General features: G+C 49.5%; 1 protein-coding gene across 2 annotated transcripts in view; it reads left to right on the top strand.

The window, feature by feature from the left end:
* slc25a12 (solute carrier family 25 member 12) overlaps positions 1-26,143 on the top strand; it is a 36,216-nt gene that overhangs the window by 4,661 nt on the left and 5,412 nt on the right. For both annotated transcript variants that reach the window (XM_052476465.1, XM_052476466.1), the window contains exons 4-13: positions 13,919-14,034; positions 14,465-14,604; positions 14,693-14,839; positions 14,926-15,064; positions 18,370-18,463; positions 18,604-18,688; positions 22,056-22,140; positions 23,494-23,652; positions 25,517-25,569; positions 25,711-25,791. In XM_052476465.1, the coding sequence (XP_052332425.1) occupies positions 13,919-14,034; positions 14,465-14,604; positions 14,693-14,839; positions 14,926-15,064; positions 18,370-18,463; positions 18,604-18,688; positions 22,056-22,140; positions 23,494-23,652; positions 25,517-25,569; positions 25,711-25,791 (1,099 nt within the window). The remainder of the gene's footprint in view (positions 1-13,918; positions 14,035-14,464; positions 14,605-14,692; positions 14,840-14,925; positions 15,065-18,369; positions 18,464-18,603; positions 18,689-22,055; positions 22,141-23,493; positions 23,653-25,516; positions 25,570-25,710; positions 25,792-26,143) is intronic.

The following is a 26,143-nucleotide window of genomic DNA, read 5'->3' as shown; positions in this document are numbered from 1 at the left end:
CACCCTCTCTTCACCAAAAGATGGGTAAAGAGCTGCCTCCCTTCTCTCTCTCTGTTCTCCTTTTCTGTGGAACAGTTGCTCAAGCATCCTGCCTTGTCTCCTTCCCTTTCTATTTCTCTCTCCTGTGTCTCATTTAAATTCAAAGGGCTTTATTTGCATGGAACATATGTTTACATTGCCAAAGCAAATGAAATGGATAATAAGAAATAAAAAATGTACAGTAAACATTACACTCACAAAAGTACCAAAGGTATAGAGACATTTGAAATGTCATATTATGGCTATATGCAGTTTTGTAACAATGTGCAAATAGTTAAAGTACAAAAGGGAAATACATATGGGTTCTATTTACAATGGTGTTTGTTATTCACTGGTTGCCTTTTACTTGTTCAGGTCATAAATCTTGAATTTGTTTTGAGCCAGGTCTGCCTACAGTGGCCTCTCAATAACAAGGCTATGCTCACTGAGTCTGTACACTGAGTTTGTGTACTCTGTTTTGTGTCAAATAGCATTGTAGTTTACTCAGTTAAAAAAAAAAAAAACCTAAGGTGCGGACTCCCGGACGCACCTCAAAACCATAGGGATGGTCCGGGTGGGCGTCTGTCCATGGTGGCGGCTCCGGCTCGGGACGTGGACCCCACTCCATTAATGTCTTAGTTCCTCCCCCTTGCGTCCTAGGATAGTCCACCCTCGCCGCCGACCATGGCCTAGTAGTCCTCACCCAGAACCCCACTGGACTGAGGGGCAGCTCGTGACTGAGGGGCAGCCCGGGACTGAGGGGCAGCCCGGGACTGAGGGGCAGCCCGGGACTGAGGGGCAGCCCGGGACTGAGGGGCAGCCCGGGCAGGTAGTTGGCTCCGGTAGATCCTGGCTGGCTGGCGGATCTGGAAGAGTCCGGTTGACTGGCGGATCTGGAAGGGTCCGGTTGACTGGCGGATCTGGAAGGGTCCGGTTGACTGGCGGATCTGGAAGGGTCCGGTTGACTGGCGGATCTGGAAGGGTCTGGCTGCTCCATGCAGACTGGCAGCTCTGGCTGCTCCATGCAGACTGGCAGCTCTGGCTGCTCCATGCAGCTCTGGCTGCTCCATGCAGACTGGCAGCTCAGGCTGCGCTGAACAGGCGGGAGACTCAGACAGCGCAGGAGAGGAGGAAACGCTGGCTGCGCTGAACAGGCGGGAGGCTCCGACAGCGCTAGAGAGGATGATGGCTCTGGCTGTGCTGAACAGGCGAGGTGCACTGAAGGCCTGGTGCGTGGTGCTGGAACTGGTGATACTGGATCGAGGACACGCACAGGAAGCCTGGTGCGGGGAGCTGCCACCGGAGGACTGGTGTGTGAAGGTGGCACAGGATGGACCGTGAAGGTGTACTGGAGAGCCTGAGTGCAGGGCTGGCACAGGACGTGCGAGGCTAGATAGGTACACAGGAGGCCTAGTGCGTGAGGCTGGCACAATTTTCACCAGCCGACTAACACGCACCTCAGGACGAGTATGGAGCGCTGACCCAGGTGCCATTAAATCCCGACACGCTCCGTCGGACGAATATCGTACCTATAGCACCATACCAGCAACTCCCTCATTTCTCTCTCCTCCACTTTCCCCATTAACTCCTTCACAGTCTCTGCTTTGCTCACCTCTAACACCGGCTCTGGTTCTGGTCTCCTCCTTGGCTCCTCACGATAAACAGGGAGAGTTGGCTCAGGTCTGACTCCTGACTCTGCCACACTCTCCCTGAGACCCCCCCCATACATTTTTGGGGCTGACTCTTGGGTTGCCTTTTGCGCCGCCGTGCTTGTCTCTCCAACGTGCGTCGAAGATGTCGTTCCCATAGCAACAATAAAAACATTCCGTAACCAGAAACCGTGGATTGATGGCAGCATTCACGTGAAACTGAAAGCGCGAACCACTGCTTTTAATCAGGGCAAGGTGTCTGGCAACATGACCGAATACAAACAGTGCAGCTATTCCCTCCGCAAGGCTATTAAACAAGCTAAGCGTCAGTACAGAGACAAAGTGGAATCTCAATTCAATGGCTCAGACACAAGAGGCATGTGGCAGGGTCTACAGTCAATCACGGACTACAAGAAGAAACCCAGCACAGTCACGGACCAGGATGTCTTGCTCCCAGGCAGACTAAATAACTTTTTGCCCGCTTTGAGGACAATACAGTGCCACTGACACGGCCTGCAACGAAAACATGCGGTCTCTCCTTCACTGCAGCCGAGGTGAGTAAGACATTTAAACGTGTTAACCCTCGCAAGGCTGCAGGCCCAGACGGCATCCCCAGCCGCGCCCTCAGAGCATGCGCAGACCAGCTGGCCGGTGTGTTTACGGACATATTCAATCAATCCCTATACCAGTCTGCTGTTCCCACATGATTCAAGAGGGCCACCATTGTTCCTGTTCCCAAGAAAGCTAAGGTAACTGAGCTAAACGACTACCGCCCTGTAGCACTCACTTCCGTCATCATGAAGTTCTTTGAGAGACTAGTCAAGGACCATATCACCTCCACCCTACCTGACACCCTAGACCCACTCCAATTTGCTTACCGCCCAAATAGGTCCACAGACGATGCAATCTCAACCACACTGCACACTGCCCTAACCCACCTGGACAAGAGGAATACCTATGTGAGAATGCTGTTCATCGACTACAGCTCGGCATTCAACACCATAGTACCCTCCAAGCTCGAGACCCTGGGTCTCGGCCCCGCCCTGTGCAACTGGGTACTGGACTTCCTGACGGGCCGCCCCCAGGTGGTGAGGGTAGGCAACAACATCTCCTCCCCGCTGATCCTCAACACGGGGGCCCCACAAGGGTGCGTTCTGAGCCCTCTCCTGTACTCCCTGTTCACCCACGACTGCGTGGCCCCGCACGCCTCCAACTCAATCATCAAGTTTGCGGACGACAACAGTGGTAGGCTTGATTACCAACAACGACGAGACGGCCTACAGGGAGGAGGTGAGGGCCCTCGGAGTGTGGTGTCAGGAAAATAACCTCACACTCAACGTCAACAAAACTAAGGAGATGATTGTGGACTTCAGGAAACAGCAGAGGGAACACCCCCTATCCACATCGATGGAACAGTAGTGGAGAGGGTAGCAAGTTTTAAGTTCCTCGGCATACACATCAGACAAACTGAATTGGTCCACTCACACTGACAGCGTCGTGAAGAAGGCGCAGCAGCACCTCTTCAACCTCAGGAGGCTGAAGAAATTCGGCTTGTCACCAAAAGCACTCACAAACTTCTACAGTTGCACAATCGAGAGCATCCTGGCGGGCTGTATCACCGCCTGGTACGGCAACTGCTCCGCCCTCAACCGTAAGGCTCTCCAGAGGGTAGTGAGGTCTGCACAACGCATCACCGGGGCAAACTACCTGCCCTCCAGGACACCTACACCACCCGATGTTACAGGAAGGCCATAAAGATCATCAAGGACATCAACCACCCGAACCACTGCCTGTTCACCCCGCTATCATCCAGAAGGCGAGGTCAGTACAGGTGCATCAAAGCTGGGACCGAGAGACTGAAAAACAGCTTCTATCTCAAGGCCATCAGACTGTTAAACAGCCACCACTAACATTGAGTGGCTGCTGCCAACACACTGTCATTGACACTGACCCAACTCCAGCCACTTTAATGATGGGAAATGATGTAAATATATCACTAGCCACTTTAAACAATGCTACCTTATATAATGTTACTTACCCTACATTATTCATCTCATATGCATACGTATATACTGTACTCTACATCATCGACTGCATCCTTATGTAATACATGTATCAGTAGCCACTTTAACTATGCCACTTTGTTTACTTTGTCTACATACTCATCTCATATGTATATACTGCACTCAATACCATCTACTGTATGCTGCTCTGTACCATCACTCATTCATATATCCTTATGTACATATTCTTTATCCCCTTACACTGTGTATAAGACAGTAGTTTTGGAATTGTTAGTTAGATTACTTGTTGGTTATCACTGCATTGTCGGAACTAGAAGCACAAGCATTTCGCTACACTCGCATTAACATCTGCTAACCATGTGTATGTGACAAATAAAATTTTATTTGATTTGAACTCCATTCTCATATAACCCTCTTCGCACTGCTCCAGCGAATCCCAGGCGGGCTCCGGTACTCTCCCTGGGTCGACCGCCCACCTGTCTATTTCCTCCCAAGTAGTGTAGTAGTGTATTGTTGCTCCTGCTGCCGCTGTTGTTTCTCCTCATACCAGCGTCTCTCAGCTCTCGCCGCCTCCAGTTCTTCTTTGGGGCGGCGATATTCTCCCGGCTGATCCCAGGGTCCTTCTCCGAACAATTCATCCTCCCATGTCCGTTCCTCTTTTCGCTGCTCCTGCTGTCGCTGCCTGTTACCACGCCGCTCGGTCCGGGTGTGGTGGGTGATTCTGTAACGGCGTTCGTCAGTTGAAGGAGAAGCGGACCAAAATGCAGCGTGGTGGTTACTCATGTTCTTTAATAAAGAATCGACGATACATGAAATAACTATAATATACAAAAACAACAAACGAAACGCGAAAACCTATACAGACTTTTTTTTATTTTTTATAAAAAATGATTTATTATCTTCAATACCATTCATTCTTTACAACACAATTTTCATACATACTCAAATAATGGTATTTTAATTAAACTTATTAAACTAAACATTAACCTCAAACAAAACCTCAGGGGAGCATCTTCCCGTCACCCTACAAAATACCTTTCCCTATCTCCCCGTCCCTAATCTATCCCCTTACAAATCTAAATGACACCCAGCCCTAAACCCCTCTTCCACCTCTCCCGAGCAGCATGCTGCCCCTACTTCCTCTCCTCCCTCTTCATCCTCCCCCTCAAATCTCCTTCCACCCTCCTCACTATCCCTTCCACCCCCCAATCTCTCCCTGTCTTCACCATGTTCTGCCTTGCTTCCCACAGCCCCCGTTTAAAGAGACTCATGAGAAGCCAGAGCAGAAACCTGTCCCTATCCGTCCCTCTCGCTCTCCCTACACCCCTCTCTAACCTGGCCCACGTCAATACAAAATCCCCCTTTACCAAACCTAACAACACCTGTGCCCTAGCCCATACTACTCCGGCAAAGGCACAGTCCCAAAAGACATGGCGCACAGTCTCCTCCCTGCCACAAGAGGATCTTGGACAGGTGGGGGATTGCACCAAACTATACCGGTACATGATGGAACGTACCGGCAAGCACTTATGGAGGCTCAACCAATTCAGGTCCTTGAGCCTGTTGTCCAGACCCCGCGCCTGCACTCCCTCCCAGACCACTTCCGAGATGCCTACTACAGGTGCCGGACTCCCTGCCTTTCTGACCTCCTCGTACAGGTGCCTGTGATCTAAACCTACTCGGGCAACTTCAACCTCAGGGTGCGCACGCAGCCACTTGGCCGCATGACCAAAGTGCCGCGGCAGCTGTTCCGCCCGCGGACCCGTGTTAGACCACACCATTACGCTTCTCGCCTGATACGAGAAGAACACCCGCAGGAGGTAACCGGACGGGTGTATCACTGGGTGAGCAAGCTCCGTTAACAAGAAAGAAACAAAAATTATGTCCAGCTTGAGGGGGAAATGTGGTACTCCCCCTACCTCCCTCCCCGATGGGACAGATCATGCGTGCCCTGGCGACCCACTCGCACCTGCCACTCCACATAAACTGAAACACAAGCCTCACTAGAGGCCTCCTCAGACAAGCCGGCAATGGGTAGATGTATGCCAAATACAAAAGAGACGGCAACACATCCACCTTTAGGACTAGGACTTTGACCACATTGCTAGCTTTCTCTGTACCACTGCGATACGCATGTTCCAGTTTAGCGTCGCTGAGCCGGAGGTCTCAAAATGGACCCCGAGAATCCTCAGGGCCCCCCTCACAGAGAGAACCCCCCCAGGCACATCCGTTCTATCGTGCCATCTTCCGAAAAACTTGACGGAAGACTTTGCATGGTTCAGAACTGCTCCCGACGCTCGGGTGAAATCCCCAAAGATGGCAAGGGACCTTGTCAGGCACGAGTCCTTGCACAGCAGCAAGGAAGTGTCGTCGGCGTACTGCGTCATCTTAACTCGCAGTCCACCACTTCCAGGGATCAGCAAGCCTTCCACCCCTGTGTCTGCCCTAATGGCAGCCCCCAGAGGCTCCATGTATGGAACGAAGAGGAGAGCTGAGAGTGGGCACCCCTGCCTGACCCCAGACGAGAGGTCAAAAACGTCACCCAAGTGACTATTTACACTAACTCGGCACCCCGCTCCGACATACAATGTACGAATCCATCCTATGAACTTCTCCCCAAATCCTAATCGACCTAACACTGAATAAAAAGGATCTATTCACGCGATCAAAGGCTTTCGCCTGATCTAGCGCTGCTACCATTAAAGGCAGTCCTCTATCTTCAACCCAAGCGATGGAGTCCCTGATTAACTGTAGGTTCCATCTAATAGAGCGGCCCTCTACCCCGCACGTCTGATCCTCATGGACGACGCAGGGAAGGGCTGTGCGCAACCGGTCTGCTAAAACCTTTGCAAGTAGCTTGTAATCTTCACACAGCATGGTCAACGGCCGCCAGTTGCCAAGGGCTGTTACTTCCCCCTTCTTATATAAAAGTGACAGCACACCAACAGCCATTGATTCCCCCCGGGACCCCCGTCTCAAGGATGGCCTTCAAGACTTCGAGGACCACTGGTCCAAGTATACCCCAAAACTTGAGATAAAACTCAGCCGGCAGCCCATCTATCCCAGGCACCTTCCCTTTTCCCATCCTCCTAAGAGCGCTCTCAACCTCTTCTAGTGAGATCTGGGCCTCCATCACTTCTCTAATGTCCTCCGGCAACCGCCTTGACAAGTGTTCTAAAAACACATTTCCCTGCTCTACATCTATTTCCCTTTCCTTAAATAAACCTTGGAAATGATCAGTTGTCACCCTGACCATATCCTCTGGTTCTCTAACTATACTACCATTTTCTTCCCTAACACCATGCATTACCTTCCTACTCTGTCTGGCCCGAACCGACTTAAAGAACATAGCAGAACAAGTCTCATTATGTTCTAGAAAGCCACTATGCGCACGCTCCCGGAAAGCCTTCCGCTCCTGCAACTCCCTGAGCTGCGCCTTTAGGGTTGCGGATCTCTTCCAGTCAAACGACCCGCTGAGGTTGCCTGCCTCGTATTCGAGTTCAATTAACCTTCGGATACGATCCACCTCCCTCCTCTCCTCCCTTTTTTTCCTCTTGCAATACCCTATTATAAAAGCCCTAATCCTCACCTTATTTTTAACTAATTCCCACTACTCTAACACCCCCTCGCACATGGACCGGAGGCCTTCAAGCCTCCAAAAGAAACCATAAAACCCGTCAACAAAAGCCTGCTCCTCCAGCACATCCCGATCTAACTTCCAGTACCCCCTACCAAAGAGGCAGACTGGCGACCCAACCTGTAGGAGCACCCCGTCGTGATCCGAAAAGGAAACAGGCAACAGCCGCCCAGACAACTTATCCAAAGACCTGGGTACAAAAATATAGTCGAGGCTCCGCTCAACCCCCCTGGAGTTGCGCCATGTAGGACCAGCCATTTTCGGAGTAGTGTGCAGACCACCATCTACCAGACCATGGCAAGCCATTAGCCCGTCAATGGCGCCTGCACTGCTATCCCCCTATTCCTAAATCTGTATTAAAATCCCCCCTATCACTAATTTCCTATTTGTGACACACAGGGGCGTCAGACAGTCCACCATCTCCCTCCTGTCTGCCACCACCTGTGGCCCATACACCACCACTAATCTAAATTTACAATCCCTTATCGTGACATCCACCCCTATAACCCTCCCCTGCATTACCACAAAAGAATCCTCCACTTTTACCTCCCTGTGCCCACACAAAATCCCTACCCCCGATGAGTGCACCCCCCCCAATACCCCAAACCGACTCCCCTTTGTCCCACTCCCTCTTAAACCTACTAACATCCAACCATCCCTCAGGTGAACCTCCTGTAAAAAACAAAAATCAAACCCCACACCCTCCAAATAACTAAAAACCGCCCTCTTAACAAAATCCCTTAAACCCCTTACATTTAAACTAACAAAAGTAAAATTAGACCCCATGAAAGAATAAAAACATGTAATACACTCAAATTCTAAACCCAGACAGAAAAATAAAAAAAAACAGGAGACTCACCCGATGCTCCATATCTACCGGTGACAACACCATCCCCCCCCTCTTCCTCCATCTCACCAACCCAGGATGCAGGAATAGTGTTTGGCTCCGGGGTGCCCTGCACCCTGGGTCTACCCCCACACTCCTCCCCCTCCCCAGTGCTGCAGCTGGTTTGGAAAAAAATCGGGTAGGCTGAGTCCCCCCCCAAAAAAACTCCCCACCTCCTCCTGTACCCAGTCCTGAGTCTTGTTAGGTGTGTCCCCACCCAACAGAAATTGAGGGCCTGGGGAAACCAGCAGCAACCCAGAGGTTTCTCCCACCCCCATCACTCTCTTAGCCATCCCCTCCCTCTCACTGTCGGCCAATCGCACCCTCCTCTTCATTCTCTTCTTTGGTGATGGCGGCAGTGGAGAGATACCACCCTCCCCCCGCCAGCTCCTCCACCATACCCCTCATCTCTTCCACCAGGGCACTTTCCCCCCAGTCCAATTGCTCTTCCACAGTCTCCTTCTCCACCACTCCTCCCTCGCTTTCTTCTCTCTCATGCTCCTCCACTCGGTTGCCTTCTTCCGCCACTTTTCCTGGTTCTCCTACTCCCGTGCCGTCTGTTTCCTTCTCTCTTCCATCCACCGGTTCTTGCTCCTCCTCCTTCCTTGCGGCCTTCCCCTCTGGACCTGTACTCTGGTCATGAGGCGTGCTTCCTTCCCCTCCTCTTCCCCCATCCCCGCTCCTGCTCCCCCAGCCGCAGACGCATATGACCTCTGACGGGCGGGCACCCCCGCCACAGGTGTGCTGACGAGCCACACCCATGGCATGTCTTAGGCTTGTCACAATCCCTCGCCTCGTGTTCCTCAGATCCACAAAATCTGCATTTTCTTGTACTGCACGAGGCGAATATGTGACCGTAGGCCATACAGCGCCTGCAAAATGGGGGCTGACGTGCATAAAACAACGTCCCCTGTCAGCCCCTAGGGAGAACATAGCAGGAGGATGGAGGTAGCCACCATGTCCCTTTGGGTCCTCTCTGAGGAGGTCCTGGAAGCCTCTCCTCCCATTCCAAAACCCAAGGGAGTCTTTGAGGTGCCTTGCTGAGGAGACGTTATCCATGTATCTCCCCAGAAAAGCCCTCACCTCTTCGTCCTTAACGTAAGGGTTGTAAGTGTTGACGGTTACAACCCTAAAGTTATTCTTCGCCAGGCTTGTTAATTCATAGTGGCTCATCGGCTTCTCACCTCCCACTGCTCTTGCCCTTCTCAGGATATCATCGTGTTTCTCCTCTGTATATAGTGCCACGTCGTATGCTCCCTCCGAGTTGCCTTGGAAACAAAACACGTCCTTCACCGTCAGCTTTAGAATCCCCATCAATATTATCCTTCCAAAAGTTTCCCGTCCTAAAGGCTCCAATGGCGTTCGTTCTCTTCTCTTCCAAAACAAGGAAAAAAGAAAAACCAAAGTGACTGAGCCTATTTTGGTGCAAACTAACACAGAGACAGGAACAATCACCCACAAAATACACAGTGAAACCCAGGCTACCTAAATATGGTTCCCAATCAGAGACAACGAGAATCACCTGACTCTGATTGAGAACCGCCTCAGGCAGCCAAGCCTATGCTAGACACACCCCTAATCAACCACAATCCCAATGCCTACAAAAAAACAATACGACAACACAATAAACCCATGTCACACCCTGGCCTGAACAAATTATTAAAGAAAACACAAAATACTAAGACCAAGGCGTGACAGTTTTATGTTTTTCCCCCAACACCAGTTTCCATACATTTTGAATAGCAGATCCTCATGCCAAATTAAGTCATAAGCATTTTTAAGTCAACTGAGCATGATAAGAATTTGCCTTTGTTTTGGTTTGTTTGTCAATTAGGGTGTGCAGGGTGAATATTTGTTCTGTTGTACGATAATTTGGTAAAAAGCCAATTTTCTACATTTGATCAGTACATTGTTTTCACTGACAATGTACAAGTCTGCTGTTAATGATAATGCAGAGGGTTTTCCCAAGGTTGATGTTGACACACATCCCACGGTAGTAATTGGGTTCAAATTTGCCTCCACTTTTGTGGCTTGGGGTGATCAGTCCTTGGTTCCAAATATTGGAGAATATGCCAGAGCCGTGGATGATATTAAAGAGTTTAAGTACAGCCAATTTGAACTTGTGGGGTGTATATTTTATAATTTAATTTAGGGTACCATCAATACCACAGCCCCTTTGGGGTTGAAGGGTTTGGGGGACTATTTGCATTTGGCCAAGACTCCTTAAAAAAGAAAAGAAATGTAATTACATTTTTTTAAGGCCTTTGTTTTGTTTATGAACATCCCCCCGACACACCCATTCATTACCCCACTCCTCCACTGTGAGGTAATACAGCATATTGCAAATCCTCTAATGTTGATGACCGGGTTCTTTCTTGTCAATTGTTTCTATGAAGTTGTTTAAATTGCTCAGCCATCACTATTGTATGCGGTATTAATGTTTTGATTACCCCTGTGCTGTGACGTGTGTGTTAGCCAGTGGAGAGAGAAGATATCTGGCAAACAGGCTACCCTCTCTTCGGCTGATGTGTGCCTGGTAGCAGTACTCCATCTATCCTACTCTTTTCCTTTCAGCAGGGTTAATACCTGCCTAATATTTATCTTTACCCCTCTCTTACAATACCGCTACACAGACACAAGCAGTTTCCAGGTAGCCTAGCGTCAGGTAGCCTAGCGTCAGGTAGCCTAGCGTCAGGTAGCCTAGCGTCAGGTAGCCTAGCGTCAGGTAGCCTAGCGTCAGGTAGCCTAGCAGTTAGTGTTGGGTCAGTAACCAAAAGTTACTGGTTCAAATACCAAAGCCAACAAGGTAAAAAAAAAATCTAGCTGTGCCCTTGAGCAAAGCACTTTACCCTAATATTCCCCAGGGGGCAGGCACACTACTATTATGTCTGACCCTGTAAAACGACACATTTCACTGCACCTATCTGATGTACAGTATTTCCAGTCAAAAGTTTAGACACACCAATTCTTTCAAGGGTAGTTCTTTATTTTTACTATTTTCTACATTGTAGAATAGGGGTCGACTGATTTTTATGATTTTTCAATGCCGATACCGATTTATTGGAGGACCAAAAAAAAACGATGCCGATTAATCGGACGATTTTTATATATATATAATGACAATTACAACTACTGAATGAACACTTTAACTTAATATAATAAATCAATACAATCTATTTAGTTTCAAATAAATAATAAAACATGTTCAATTTGGTTTAAATAATGCAAAAAATAAGTGTTGGAGAAGAAAGTAAAAGGGCAATATGTGCCATGTAAAAAAGCTAACGTTTGAGTTCCTTGCTCAAAACATGAGAACATGAAAGTTGGTGGTTCCTTTTAACATGAGTCTTAAATATTCCCAAGTAATACGTTTTAGGTTGAGGTTATTATATGACTATTTCTCTCTATACCATTTGTATTTCATATACCTTTGACTATTGGATGTTCTAATAGGTACTTTAGTATTGCCAGCCTAATCTTGGGAGTTGATAGGCTTGAAGTCCTAAACAGTGCAATGCTTGAAGCACAGTTAAGAGCTGCTGGCAAATGCAGGAAAGTGCTGTTTGAATGAATGCTTACAAGCCTGCTGCTGCCTACCACTGCTCAGTCAGTCTGCTCTATCATATCATAGACTTAATATAATAACACAGAAATACGAAGCGTAGGTCATTAATATGGTCAAATCCGCAAACTATCACTTTGAAAACAAAACGTTTATTCTTTCAGTGAAATATGGAACCGTTCTGTATTTCATCTAACGGGTGGCATCTGTAAGTCTAAATATTACTGTTACATTGCACAACCTTCAAAGTTATGTCATAATTAAGTACATTTCTGGCAAATTAATGACGGTTTTTGTTAGGAAGAAATGGTCTTCACACAGTTCACAACGAGCCAGGCGGCCCAAACTGCTGCATTTACCCTGACTCTGCTTACACAGAATGCAAGAGAAGTGAAACAATTTCCATAGTTCAACGAAATTCATGTTAGCAGACAATATTAACTAAATATGCAGTGTCGTGGTAATTTCCTGTGTTACTAAACATTGAGAGAGCAAACCACACAAGTCAGAGTTATAATTATAAAGTCCATCTTTAATTATATATGAGCTTCGCCATAGCCCTGTGACTCTCAGATCAATTCAGTGTCTATAAATGAATTCTCTGAGAGTGCTTACAAAACAATTCTTAGTATCATTTATAGCCAAGACACACCATCGAAACACTTAGGAACATTACAAAGGAAGACTTTACTTGAGAGAGGAGTATCCCATAGCTAGATAGCATTAGCTATAGATTATTGTTCAGTTTGCTCTCTTAGATGAGATTCTAATCTTGTTCTTGGTACCACTTAGGACCAAAACATTACCTCATCCAATGGCATATATCAATTGTCAATTCTAGATACTCACATCTCAAATACAACCCCTCCTGGACAAGCTCACGGAGACAGTGAGCCTCTTAGGTCATACACTAAATCAAAAGATAAGGGCAACCTCAGAGGGGACATACAATAGTTACAGACACATTCCCATAAGAAGACAAGCCTCGATTCTGTCCTCCTCCCCTTCTGATATTCTTCATAGCATCACATGGTTTAACAGATACATTGACATATGAAGACAAGCCTGACCTCTCCCCTCTCTGGGCCCCTAGTGACTAAACCCTGGAGAAGAGAGAACTGCAACTGCCAACAGTATAGTCCAAAAATAAGATAAAACATCTTATTTATCGATGTTACCTAACTAATTCTGATTCGGCCACAACAGCAGGTATTGATTTTAAGAAAGGCGTTGATGTTTAGGGTTAGGTACACATTGGTGCAAAGACAGTGCTTTTGTTCACGAATGCGCTTGTTAATCACCTGTTTGAAGTAGGCTATGATTCAATGATAAATTAACAGGCACCGTATCAATTATATTCAACGCAGGACAAGCTAGATAAACTAGTAATATCATCAACCATGTGTAGTTAACTAGTGATTGTTAAGATTGTTTTTTATAAGATAAGTTTAATGCTAGCTAGCACCTTACCGTGGCTCCTTGCTGCACTCGCATAACAGGTAGTCAGCCTGCCACGCAGTCTCCTCGTGGAGGGCAATGTAATCGGCCATAATCATTGTCCAAAAATGACGATTACCGATTGTTAGAAAAACTTGAAATCGGCCCTAATTGTTTGGCCATTCCGATTAATCGGTCGACCTCTATTGTAGAATAATAGTGAAGACATCAAAACTATGAAACAACATATGGAACCAAAAAAGTTTTAAACGTATCTAAATATATATATTTTATATTCTTCAAAATAGCAACCCTTTGCCTTGATGACAGCTTTGCACACGCTTGGCATTCTCTTGCACGGTGCAGAACCACACATCTGTGTCATTCAGAGCTGATTAAAAGTAATGACCTACAAGCAGCCAATCCCCAATGAACCTTCTAATTTTAGTTCAGTCTGGAGAAATGAACTGAAATCCATGACAATTGGTTAACAGTATTTTAAGTACTTGGGTTATTTTTAGAAATACTGCATGGTCTAATCTCACCCTACATCATTGTTGACATTTTTCTGGTGTTTCAGCGAAAGCTGAGCCTTTGTCCTTCTGATTGGATGTTGTGTAACTGAAGCTTTGTCCTGCATGGCTTCATGTGTGTAATGTGTTTTAATGTTGCCTCTCTTTCTCTCTTTCCACAAAACACACACAGGCTGATCTCGTTCCAGGAGTTCTTAGCTTTTGAGTCGGTGCTGTGTGTTCCGGATGCCCTCTTCATCGTAGCCTTCCAGCTGTTTGACAAGACTGGCACTGGAGACATCTCTTTTGGTACGTTACTGTGTGTACATGCTTTCGTCAACTGTTCCCATGGTTTCAGCCCAGAAAATGTTGCAATAATTGAATTGTTAATGGGATTACGATTTAGCACACTATTCTCTCTAAATCACTCTCTCACACACGTTTTAGTGCTTGAGAGGGGGTGTGTGTGCCTGGCATGCCTCATAAAAATTGTTAGTATACTCACTCAGCCTAAAGGTTACTGTAATTATAAATCTGAATCTGGCATAGAATTAGAATGAGTAGAACAGATTGTCCCTGTTTACAGAAAGAAACATATTTCTGAGATGTGAAGACATTTTAAAATGGTACACCCAATATGGCCGCCTTTTCTCCCAACACAACATTGCATTCAATGGCAAGCCCATCCTACTCATTCCAATTCTATGGTTCTCCGTCACTTTATCCTCCCCTTTACCAGAGAATGTGCGGGACATCTTCAGCCAGACCACAGTGCACCACCACATCCCCTTTAACTGGGACTGTGAGTTCATCCGCCTGCACTTTGGACACGATCGCAAAAAACGCCTTAGCTACCTCGAGTTCACCCAGTTCCTACAGGTACACACACATACACACACACACACACACACACACGCACACACACACAGAGACACAGACAGACACACACAGTCTTCTTTGTCTACAGGAGTTACAGTTGGAACATGCGCGCCAGGCCTTTGCCCAGAAGGACAAGAACAAAAGCGGCACAATCTCTGCCATGGACTTTAGTGACATCATGGCCACCATCCGACACCACGTGCTCACACCGTTCGTGGAGGAAAACCTGGTTTCGGTAAGAGCGTGTGTGTACTGTAAATGTGTTGGGGAGGTCAGGGGGAGGCCTGGCTGTTCTAACCCTCTGTGTGATTGTTCTCCCAGGCTGCGGGGGGCAGCACCTCTCACATGGTCAGCTTCTCCTACTTCAACGCATTTAACTCTCTCCTAAACAACATGGAGCTGATCCGCAAGATCTACAGCACACTGGCCGGTAGCCGCAAGGATACACTGGTCACTAAAGGTAACACACTGGTCACTAGAGGGAACACACTGGTCACGAGAGGGAACACACTGGTCACGAGAGGGAACACACTGGTCACGAGAGGGAACACACTGGTCACGAGAGGGAACACACTGGTCACGAGAGGGAACACACTGGTCACGAGAGGGAACACACTGGTCACGAGAGGGAACACACTGGTCACGGAGGGAACACACTGGTCACGAGAGGGAACACACTGGTCACTAAAGGGAACACACTGGTCACGAGAGGGAACACACTGGTCACGAGAGGGAACACACTGGTCACGAGAGGGAACACACTGGTCACGAGAGGGAACACACTGGTCACGAGAGGGAACACACTGGTCACGAGAGGGAACACACTGGTCACGAGAGGGAACACACTGGTCACGAGAGGGAACACACTGGTCACGAGAGGGAACACACTGGTCACGAGAGGGAACACACTGGTCACGAGAGGGAACACACTGGTCACGAGAGGGAACACACTGGTCACGAGAGGGAACACACTGGTCACGAGAGGGAACACACTGGTCACGAGAGGGAACACACTGGTCACGAGAGGGAACACACTGGTCACGAGAGGGAACACACTGGTCACGAGAGGGAACACACTGGTCACGAGAGGGAACACACTGGTCACGAGAGGGAACACACTGGTCACGAGAGGGAACACACTGGTCACGAGAGGGAACACACTGGTCACGAGAGGGAACACACTGGTCACGAGAGGGAACACACTGGTCACGAGAGGGAACACACTGGTCACGAGAGGGAACACACTGGTCACGAGAGGGAACACACTGGTCACGAGAGGGAACACACTGGTCACGAGAGGGAACACACTGGTCACGAGAGGGAACACACTGGTCACGAGAGGGAACACACTGGTCACGAGAGGGAACACACTGGTCACGAGAGGGAACACACTGGTCACGAGAGGGAACACACTGGTCACGAGAGGGAACACACTGGTCACGAGAGGGAACACACTGGTCACGAGAGGGAACACACTGGTCACGAGAGGGAACACACTGGTCACGAGAGGGAACACACTGGTCACGAGAGGGAACACACTGGTCACGAGAGGGAACACACTGGTCACGAGAGGGAACACACTGGTCACGAGAGGGAACACACTGGTCACGAGAGGGAACACACTGGTCACGAGAGGGAACACACTGGTCACGAGAGGGAACACACTGGTCACGAGAGGGAACACACTGGTCACGAGAGGGAACACACTGGTCACGAGAGGGAACACACTGGTCACGAGAGGGAACACACTGGTCACGAGAGGGAACACACTGGTCACGAGAGGGAACACACTGGTCACGAGAGGGAACACACTGGTCACGAGAGGGAACACACTGGTCACGAGAGGGAACACACTGGTCACGAGAGGGAACACACTGGTCACGAGAGGGAACAAATCAAATCCAATTTTATTTGTCACATACACATGGTTAGCAGATGTTAATGCGAGTGTAGCGAAATGCTTGTGCTTCTAGTTCCGACAATGCAGTGATAACCAACAAGTAATCTAGCTAACAATTCCAAAACTACTGTCTTATACACAGTGTAAGGGGATAAAGAATATGTACATAAGGATATATGACTGAGTGATGGTACAGAGTAGCATAGGCAAGATACAGTAGATGGTATCGAGTACAGTATGATGAGTATGTAAACAAAGTGGCATAGTTAAAGTAGCTAGTGATACATGTATTACATAAGGATGCAGTAGATGATATAGAGTACAGTATATACGTATACATATGAGATGAATAATGTAGGGTATGTAAACATTATATTAGGTAGCATTGTTTAAAGTGGCTAGTGATATATTTTACATTTCCCATCAATTTCCATTATTAAAGTGGCTGGAGTTGAGTCAGTGTGTTGGCAGCAGCCACTCAATGTTAGTGGTGGCTGTTTAACAGTCCGATGGCCTTGAGATAGAAGCTGTTTTTCAGTCTCTCGGTCCCAGCTTTGATGCACCTGTACCGAGGTGAACAGGCAGTGGCTCGGGTGGTTGTTGTCCTTGATGATCTTTATGGCCTTCCTGTAACATCGGGTGGTGTAGGTGTCCTGGAGGGCAGGTAGTTTGCCCCCGGTGATGCGTTGTGCAGACCTCACTACCCTCTGGAGAGCCTTACGGTTGTGGGCAGAGCAGTTGCCGTACCAGGCGGTGATACAGCCCGCCAGGATGCTCTCGATTGTGCATCTGTAGAAGTTTGTGAGTGCTTTTGGTGACAAGCCAAATTTCTTCAGCCTCCTGAGGTTGAAGAGGCGCTGCTGCACCTTCTTTACGGTGCTGTCTGTGTGAGTGGACCAATTTAGTTTGTCTGTGATGTGTATGCCGAGGAACTTAACTTACTACCCTCTCCACTACTGTTCCATCGATGTGGATAGGGGGGTGTTCCCTCTGCTGTTTCCTGAAGTCAACAATCATCTCCTTAGTTTTGTTGACGTTGAGTGTGAGGTTATTTTCCTGACACCACACTCCGAGGGCCCTCACCTCCTCCCTGTAGGCAGTCTCGTCGTTGTTGGTAATCAAGCCTACCACTGTTGTGTCGTCCGCGAACTTGATGATTGAGTTGGAGGCGTGCGTGGCCACGCAGTCGTGGGTGAACAGGGAGTACAGGAGAGGGCTCAGAATGCACCCTTGTGGGGCCCCAGTGTTGAGGATCAGCGGGGTGGAGATGTTGTTGCCTACCCTCACCACCTGGGGGCGGCCCGTCAGGAAGTCCAGTACCCAGTTGCACAGGGCGGGGTCGAGACCCATGGTCTCGAGCTTGATGACGAGCTTGGAGGGTACTATGGTGTTGAATGCCGAGCTGTAGTCGATGAACAGCATTCTCACATAGGTATTCCTCTTGTCCAGATGGGTTAGGGCAGTGTGCAGTGTGGTTGAGATTGCATCGTCTGTGGACCTATTTGGGCGGTAAGCAAATTGGAGTGGGTCTAGGGTGTCAGGTAGGGTGGAGGTGATATGGTCCTTGACTAGTCTCTCAAAGCACTTCATGATGACGGAAGTGAGTGCTACGGGGTGGTAGTCGTTTAGCTCAGTTACCTTAGCTTTCTTGGGAACAGGAACAATGGTGGCCCTCTTGAAGCATGTGGGACGTGTGGGTCGTCTGTTAGCTGCCAGCAGAGGAACTGTCATGTTGAAGAGTCTTGGCGAGCTCTCTCAATCTCTATGTAGTATGTCTGTGTTATGCAGACTTGTTAACCATCTCTTTTTCTCTATCACACTGTTTCTCTTCCCCTCTTCCTCCCTCTTGATCTCCCTCTCTCTAGAGGAGTTTATCTTTGCTGCTAACAAGTTTGGCCAGATCTCTCCCATGGAGATCGACATCCTGTACCAGTTATCAGGCCTTCACTCCCACTCTGGGTAAACACATGCATGAGTATTGCGCTTCAGCCTTGCACTGTATGCATAATATATGTGTGCCTTACACAAACATACCTGTTCAGAATGCTGGGGCAAGCTTATTGAATACTGTGTGGTAATGGTGCTGTGTTTTGCCTCAGACGTCTGAACGTTTCTGACATTGAGAGGATTGCCCCACTGGAGGAGGGAGCGCTGCCCTATCACCTGGCTGAGATACAAAAACAGGTAAGAGACCTGTCTGTGTGTGCCAGTGTCTGTGTGTGCCAGTGTCTGTGTGTGCCAGTGTCTGTGTGTGCCAGTGTCTGTGTGTGCCAGTGTCTGTGTGTGCCAGTGTCTGTGTGTGTGCCAGTGTCTGTGTGTGTGCCAGTGTCTGTGTGTGTGCCAGTGTCTGTGTGTGTGCCAGTGTCTGTGTGTGTGCCAGTGTCTGTGTGTGTGCCAGTGTCTGTGTGTGTGCCAGTGTCTGTGTGTGTGCCAGTGTCTGTGTGTGCCAGTGTCTGTGTGTGCCAGTGTCTGTGTGTGCCAGTGTCTGTGTGTGCCAGTCTGTGTGTGTGCCAGTGTCTGTGTGTGTGCCAGTGTCTGTGTGTGTGCCAGTGTCTGTGTGTGTGCCAGTGTCTGTGTGTGTGCCAGTGTCTGTGTGTGTGCCAGTGTCTGTGTGTGTGCCAGTGTCTGTGTGTGTGCCAGTGTCTGTGTGTGTGCCAGTGTCTGTGTGTGTGCCAGTGTCTGTGTGTGTGCCAGTGTCTGTGTGTGTGCCAGTGTCTGTGTGTGTGCCAGTGTCTGTGTGTGTGCCAGTGTCTGTGTGTGTGCCAGTGTCTGTGTGTGTGCCAGTGTCTGTGTGTGTGCCAGTGTCTGTGTGTGTGCCAGTGTGTGTGTGTGTGCCAGTGTGTCTGTCTGTGTGCCAGTGTGTCTGTCTGTGTGCCAGTGTGTCTGTCTGTGTGCCAGTGTCTGTGTGTGTGTGCCTGTGTGTGTGTGTGTGTGCCAGTGTCTGTGTGTGTGTGCCAGTGTCTGTGTGTGTGCGCGCCAGTGTCTGTGTGTGTGCGCGCCAGTGTCTGTCTGTGTGTGTGCGCGCCAGTGTCTGTCTGTGTGTGTGCGCGCCAGTGTCTGTGTGTGTGTGTGCGCGCCAGTGTCTGTGTGTGTGTGTCTGCGTCTGTGTGTGTCTGCGTCTGTGTGTGTGTGTGTGCGCGCCAGTGTCTGTGTGTGTGCGCGCCAGTGTCTGTGTGTGTGCGCGCCAGTGTCTGTGTGTGTGCGCGCCAGTGTCTGTGTGTGTGCGCGCCAGTGTCTGTGTGTGTGCGCGCCAGTGTCTGTGTGTGTGCGCGCCAGTGTCTGTGTGTGTGCGCGCCAGTGTCTGTGTGTGTGCGCGCCAGTGTCTGTGTGCGCGCCAGTGTCTGTGCGCGTGCAAGTTTCTGTGTGCGCGCGCGAGTTTCTGTGTGCGCGCGCGCGCGAGTGTCTGTGTGCGAGTGTGTGTGTGTGTGTGTGCGCGCGAGTGTGTGTGTGTGCGCGCGAGTGTGTGTGTGTGTGTGTGTGCGCGCGCGTGTGTGTGTGTGTGTGTGTGTCTGTGTGCGCGAGAGTGTCTGTGTGCGAGAGAGTGTCTGTGTGCGAGAGAGAGTGTCTGTGTGCGCGAGAGAGAGTGTCTGTGTGCGCGAGAGAGAGTGTCTGTGTGCGCGAGAGAGAGTGTCTGTGTGCGCGAGAGAGAGTGTCTGTGTGCGCGAGAGAGAGTGTCTGTGTGCGCGAGAGAGAGTGTCTGTGTGCGCGAGAGAGTGTCTGTGTGCGCGAGAGAGTGTCTGTGTGCGCGAGAGAGTGTCTGTGTGTGTGTGCGTGCGTTGGGGGTGCGGGTGTGCCCTAGTGTGTGTGTGTGTGGGCGCTAGTGTGTGGGTGTGGGCGCTAGTGTGTGTGTGTGGGCGCTAGTGTGCGTGCTACTATTTGTGCGCTAGTGTGTGTGGGTGTGTCAAATAAAACTTTATTTGTCACCTACATAAGGTTAGCAGATGTTAATGTGACTATAGCGAAATGCTTGTGCTTCTAGTTCTAACCATGCAGTAATATCTAACAAGTAACCTAACAATTTCACAACAACTACCTTATGCACACAAGTGTAAAGGAATGAATAAGAATATGTACATGTAAATATATGAATGTGCGATGGCCGAACGGCATAGGCAAGATACAGTAGATGGTATAGAGGACAGAATATACATATGAGATGAGTAATGAAGGGTATGTCAACATTATATAAAGTGGCATTGTTTAAAGTGGCTAGTGATACATTTATTACATCGATTGTTCATTATTAAAGTGGCTAGAGATGAGTCAGTATGTTGGCAGCAGCCACTCAATGTTAGTGATGGTTGTTTAATAGTCTGTCCCAGCTTTGATGCACCTGTACTGACCTCGCCTTCTGGATGATAGCGGGGTGAACAGGCAGTGGCTCGGGTGGTTGTTGTCCTTGATGATCTTTATGGCCTTCCTTCAACATTGGGTGGTGAAGGTGTCCTGGAGGGCAGGTAGTTTGCCCCCGGAGATGCGTTGTGCAGACCTCACTACCCTCTTGAGAGCCTTACGGTTGAGGGCGGAGCAGTTGCCGTACCTGGCGGTGATGCTCTCGATTGTGCATCTGTAAAAGTTTGAGTGGTGACAATCCAAATTTCTTCAGCCTCCTGAGGTTGAACACACTGTCTGTCTGGGTGGACCATTTCAGTTTGTCTGTGATGTGTACGCTGAGGAACTTAAAACTTTCCATCTTCTCCCCAGTGTTGAGGATCAGCGGGGTGGAGATGTTGTTTCCTACCCTCACCACCTGGGGGCGTCTCGTCAAAGTCCAGGACACAGTTGCACAGGGCGGGGTCGAGACCCAGGTTCTCGAGCTTAATGGCGAGTTTGGAGGGTACTATGGTGTTAAATGCTGAGCTGTAGTCTGAACAGCATTCTTACATAGACGTTTTTTAGTTTGTCTGGGAGCAGGTCATCGGGGTCTGTGACTGGGCTGGTTTTCTTTTTGTAGTCCGTGATTGACTGTAGACCCTGACACATACCTCTCGTGTCATGGCTGTTGAATTGCAACTCTACTTTGTCTCTATACTGACGCTTAGCTTGTTTGATTGCTTTGTGGAGGGAATAGCTACTATTTGTATTCGGTGACGTTTCTGGTCGCCTTGCCCTAATTAAAAGCAGTGGTTTGCTCTTTCAGTTTGTGTGTGCTGGTGTGTGTGTGTGCTGGTGTGTGTGTGTGCTGGTGTGTGTGTGTGCTGGTGTGTGTGTGTGCTGGTGTGTGTGTGTGCTGGTGTGTGTGTGCTGGTGTGTGTGTGTGCTGGTGTGTGTGTGTGTGCTGGTGTGTGTGTGTGTGTGTGTGTGCTGGTGTGTGTGTGTGTGCTGGTGTGTGTGTGTGTGCTGGTGTGTGTGCTAGTGTGTGGGTGTGCTAGTGTGTGCTAGTGGGTGGGTGTGCTAGTGTGTGTGGGTGTGCTAGTGTGTGTGGGTGGTTGTGATAGTGTGTGTGGGTGGTTGTGATAGTGTGTGCGTGCTGGTGTGTGTGCGCTCAAGTAAATGAGCATGCATGTGTGACTCTCTCTCTCTCTCTCTCTCTCTCCCTGTCCCTCTATAGCAGAGCCAGGGTGATGGTTCCAGGTCAGTGTTGCTGCAGGTTGCAGAGTCAGCCTACCGTTTCAGCTTGGGCTCAATTGCTGGAGGTAAGGGACTTGGGGAGGGGTAAGGGACTTGGGGAGGGGTAAGGGACTTGGGGTGGGGTAAGGGACTGGGGAGGGGGTGATGCAGTAAGGGACTGGGGAGGGGGTGATGCAGTAAGGGACTGGGGAGGGGGTGATGCAGTAAGGGCCTGGGGAGGGGGTGATGCAGTAAGGGCCTGGGGAGGGGGTGATGCAGTAAGGGCCTGGGGAGGGGTGATGCAGTAAGGGCCTGGGGAGGAGGTGATGCAGTAAGGGCCTGGGGAGGGGGTGATGCAGTAAGGGACTGGGGAGGGGGTGATGCAGTAAGGGGCTGGGGAGGGGGTGATGCAGTAAGGGACTGGGGAGGGGGTGATGCAGTAAGGGACTGGGGAGGGGGTGATGCAGTAAGGGACTGGGGAGGGGTGATGCAGTAAGGGACTGGGGAGGGGGTGATGCAGTAAGGGCCTGGGGAGGGGGTGATGCAGTAAGGGCCTGGGGAGGGGGTGATGCAGTAAGGGACTGGGGAGGGGGTGATTCAGTAAGGGCCTGGGGAGGGGGTGATTCAGTAAGGGCCTGGGGAGGGGGTGATGCAGTAAGGGACTGGGGAGGGGGTGATGCAGTAAGGGACTGGGGAGGGGGTGATGCAGTAAGGGCCTGGGGAGGGGGTGATGCAGTAAGGGACTGGGGAGGGGGTGATGCAGTAAGGGCCTGGGGAGGGGGTGATGCAGTAAGGGACTGGGGAGGGGTGATGCAGTAAGGGACTGGGGAGGGGTGATGCAGTAAGACTGGGGGGGTGTGAGGGGGTGATTCAGTAAGGGGCTGGGGAGGGGGTGATGCAGTAAGGGGGTGGAGGGGGTGATGCAGTAAGGGGCTGGGGAGGGGGTGATGCGGTAAGGTGCTGGGGAGGGGTGATGCAGTAAGGGACTGGGGAGGGGGTGATGCAGTAAGGGACTGGGGAGGGGGTGATGCAGTAAGGGACTGGGGAGGGGGTGATGCAGTAAGGGACTGGGGAGGGGGTGATTCAGTAAGGGACTGGGGAGGGGGTGATGCAGTAAGGGACTGGGGAGGGGGTGATGCAGTAAGGGACTGGGGAGGGGTGATGCAGTAAGGGGGGTGTGAGGGGGTGATGCAGTAAGGGGCGATGCAGTAAGGGACTGGGGACTACTTGGCTCATCCAGCTCTTGTGGCAGGCCGGCAATGAGACGAGATCGGAAAAGGGAGTAAAATACAACAACCAAAAATAAAAACAATTAGGCTTGCTTGTTGAAGGTTAGGTTTAGGGTTAAGGTTAGGTTTCGGGGTTAGCGAAAATAGGATTTTGAATAGGAATCAACTGTGTCCTCACAAGGTTAGTAAAACAAGACTGTGTGTGTGTAGCTACGGGAGCCACGGCGGTGTATCCTATAGACCTGGTTAAGACCAGGATGCAGAACCAGAGGAGTACAGGCTCGTTCGTAGGAGAACTGATGTACAAGAACAGCTTTGACTGTGCCAAGAAGGTGCTGCGCTATGAAGGCTTCTTCGGCTTCTACAGAGGTACGGTCAGACACCTCTTCCCCTCATGGCTGCTCTCCTGATCGCTCTTCTTCCCCTCATGGCTGCTCTCCTGATCACTCTTCTTCCCCTCATGGCTGCTCTCCTGATCACTCTTCTTCCCCTCATGGCTGCTCTCCTGATCACTCTTCTTCCCCTCATGGCTGCTGTTTTCCCCTCTATCCATCTCTTCTGCTCTTTATCTCTCTTTCTATCCCTGTCTCCTCCACTCTTTTCTCCTGTTCCACATTTTTCATATCCTGCTCTTCTTTTACCTACACTCGGCAAAAAAAGAAATGTCCTCCAACTGTCAACTGCGTTTATTTTCAGCAAACTTAACATGTGTAAATATTTGTATGAACATCACAAGATTCAAATACTGAGACATAAACTGAACAAGTTCCACAGACATGTGACTAACAGAAATGGAATAATGTGTCCCTGAACAAAGGGGGGTCAACATCAAAAGTAACAGTCAGTATCTGGGTTGGCCACCAGCTGCATTAAGTACTGCAGTGCATCTCCTCATGTGCTGCACCAGATTTGCCAGTTCTTGCTGTGCGATGTTACTCCACTCTTCCACCAAGGCACCTGCAAGTTCCTGGATACCCCCCCCGGCACAGAACGAGCAGTATGGCTGGTGGCATTGTCATGCTGGAAGATCATGTCAGGATGAGCCTGCAGGAAGGGTACCACATGAGGGAGGAGGATGTCTTCCCTGTAACACATAGCGTTGAGATTGCCTGCAATGACAACAAGCTCAGTCCGATGATGCTGTGACACACAGACCCTCCACCTCCAAATCGATCCTACTCCAGAGTACAGGCCCCGGTGTAACACTCATTCCTTCGACGATAAACGCGAATCCGACCATCACCCCTGGTGAGACAAAACTGCGACTCATCAGTGAAGAGCACTTTTTGCCAGTCCTGTCTGGTCCAGCAACGGTGGTGGGTTTGTGCTCATAGGCAACGTTGTTGCCGGTGATGTTGTAAGGCACGTCCTGACCAGACATGCCTTCAAGCACTCAGTCCAGCCTCTGTCAGCCTATTGCGGACAGTCTGAGCACTGATTGTGCGTTCCTGGTGTAACTCAGGCAGTTGTTGTTGCCATCCTGTGTACCTGTCCCGCAGGTGTGATGTTCAGATGTACCGATCCTGTGTAGGTGTTGCTACACGTGGTCTGCCACGGCAAGGACGATCAGCTGTCCGTCCTGTCTCCCTGTGGCGCTGTCTTAGGCATCTCACAGTACGGAAATGGCAATTTATTGCCCTGGCCACATCTGCAGTCCTCATGCCGCCTTGCAGCATGCCTCTGCTCACGCAGATGAGCAGGGACCCTGGGCATATTTATTTTGGTATTTTTCAGAGTCAGTAGAAAGGCCTCTTTAGTGTCCTAAGTTTTCATAACTGACCTTAATTGCCTACAGACTGTAAGCTGTTAGTGGTTTAGCGACCGTTCCACGGGTGCATGTTCATTAATTGTTTATGGTTCATCCCAAGCATGGGAAACAGTGTTTAAACCCTTTATAATGAACATCTGTGAAGTTATTTGGATTATAAAAAATTATCTTTGAAAGACAGGGTCCTTTTTTTGCTGAGTTTATTTTCACTGCTCTCCTCCTTCTGCTCTCTCTTCTGTTAATGGGAAAAGGACTGAAGGCTCCCATCTAGTGTTGGCTCACCCACACTGCAACACTAAACCTGCATCCATCCATTCACTTCTTCCTTGGTCCTTTTAATTCTTCCCTTTCCTTCATTCTCATCCCTGCACTCTTCTCCCTTCTCTCCTTCTACCCTGAGAAACTAGTCATCGTGAGATGTGGTTCATGTCATGTGTGGACTCAATCTCCCATGCTGCTCTCCAGGTCTTCTTCCCCAGCTCATAGGCGTGGCTCCAGAGAAGGCCATCAAACTCACAGTGAGTCAAACTCCTCTCCCTCCTGTTCACTCAGCCAATCACTATGGAGATGAATCCTTAATTAACACTAAATTCTTTCTAAGAGGTTCCTGACAATTCCCTCTGTAGTATCTCTGCTGATTTCCCCCTCTCTCCCTGTAGGTGAATGACTTTGTGAGAGATAAGTTCACCGGTAAAGGCGACACCATTCCCTTTGCTGCGGAGGTGCTGGCTGGGGCCTGTGTGAGTAAGACTGGTCAATCAAATGTATTTATAAAGCCCTTTTTACATCAGCTGATGTCACACAAGTGCTGTACAGAAACCCATCCTAAAACTCAAAACAGCAAGCAATGCAGAAGCACAGTGGCTAGGAACATCTCCCTAGAAAGGCCAGAACCTAGAGAGAAAGCAGGCTATGAGGGGTGGCCAGTCCTCTTCTGGCTGTGCTGGGTGGAGATTATAACAGAACATGGCCAAGATGTTCAAATGTACATAGATGACCAGCAGGGTCAGATAATAATAATCACAGTGGTTGTGGAGGGTGCAACAGGTCAGCACCTCAGGAGTAAATGTCAGCTGGCTTTTCATAGCCGAT

Source organism: Oncorhynchus keta, chromosome 23 (assembly GCF_023373465.1).
Source record: "Oncorhynchus keta strain PuntledgeMale-10-30-2019 chromosome 23, Oket_V2, whole genome shotgun sequence".
NCBI lineage: Eukaryota > Metazoa > Chordata > Actinopteri > Salmoniformes > Salmonidae > Oncorhynchus > Oncorhynchus keta.
The sequence above is the reverse complement of the archived record's forward strand: the minus strand, read 5'-3'. Positions and strand labels throughout refer to the sequence as shown.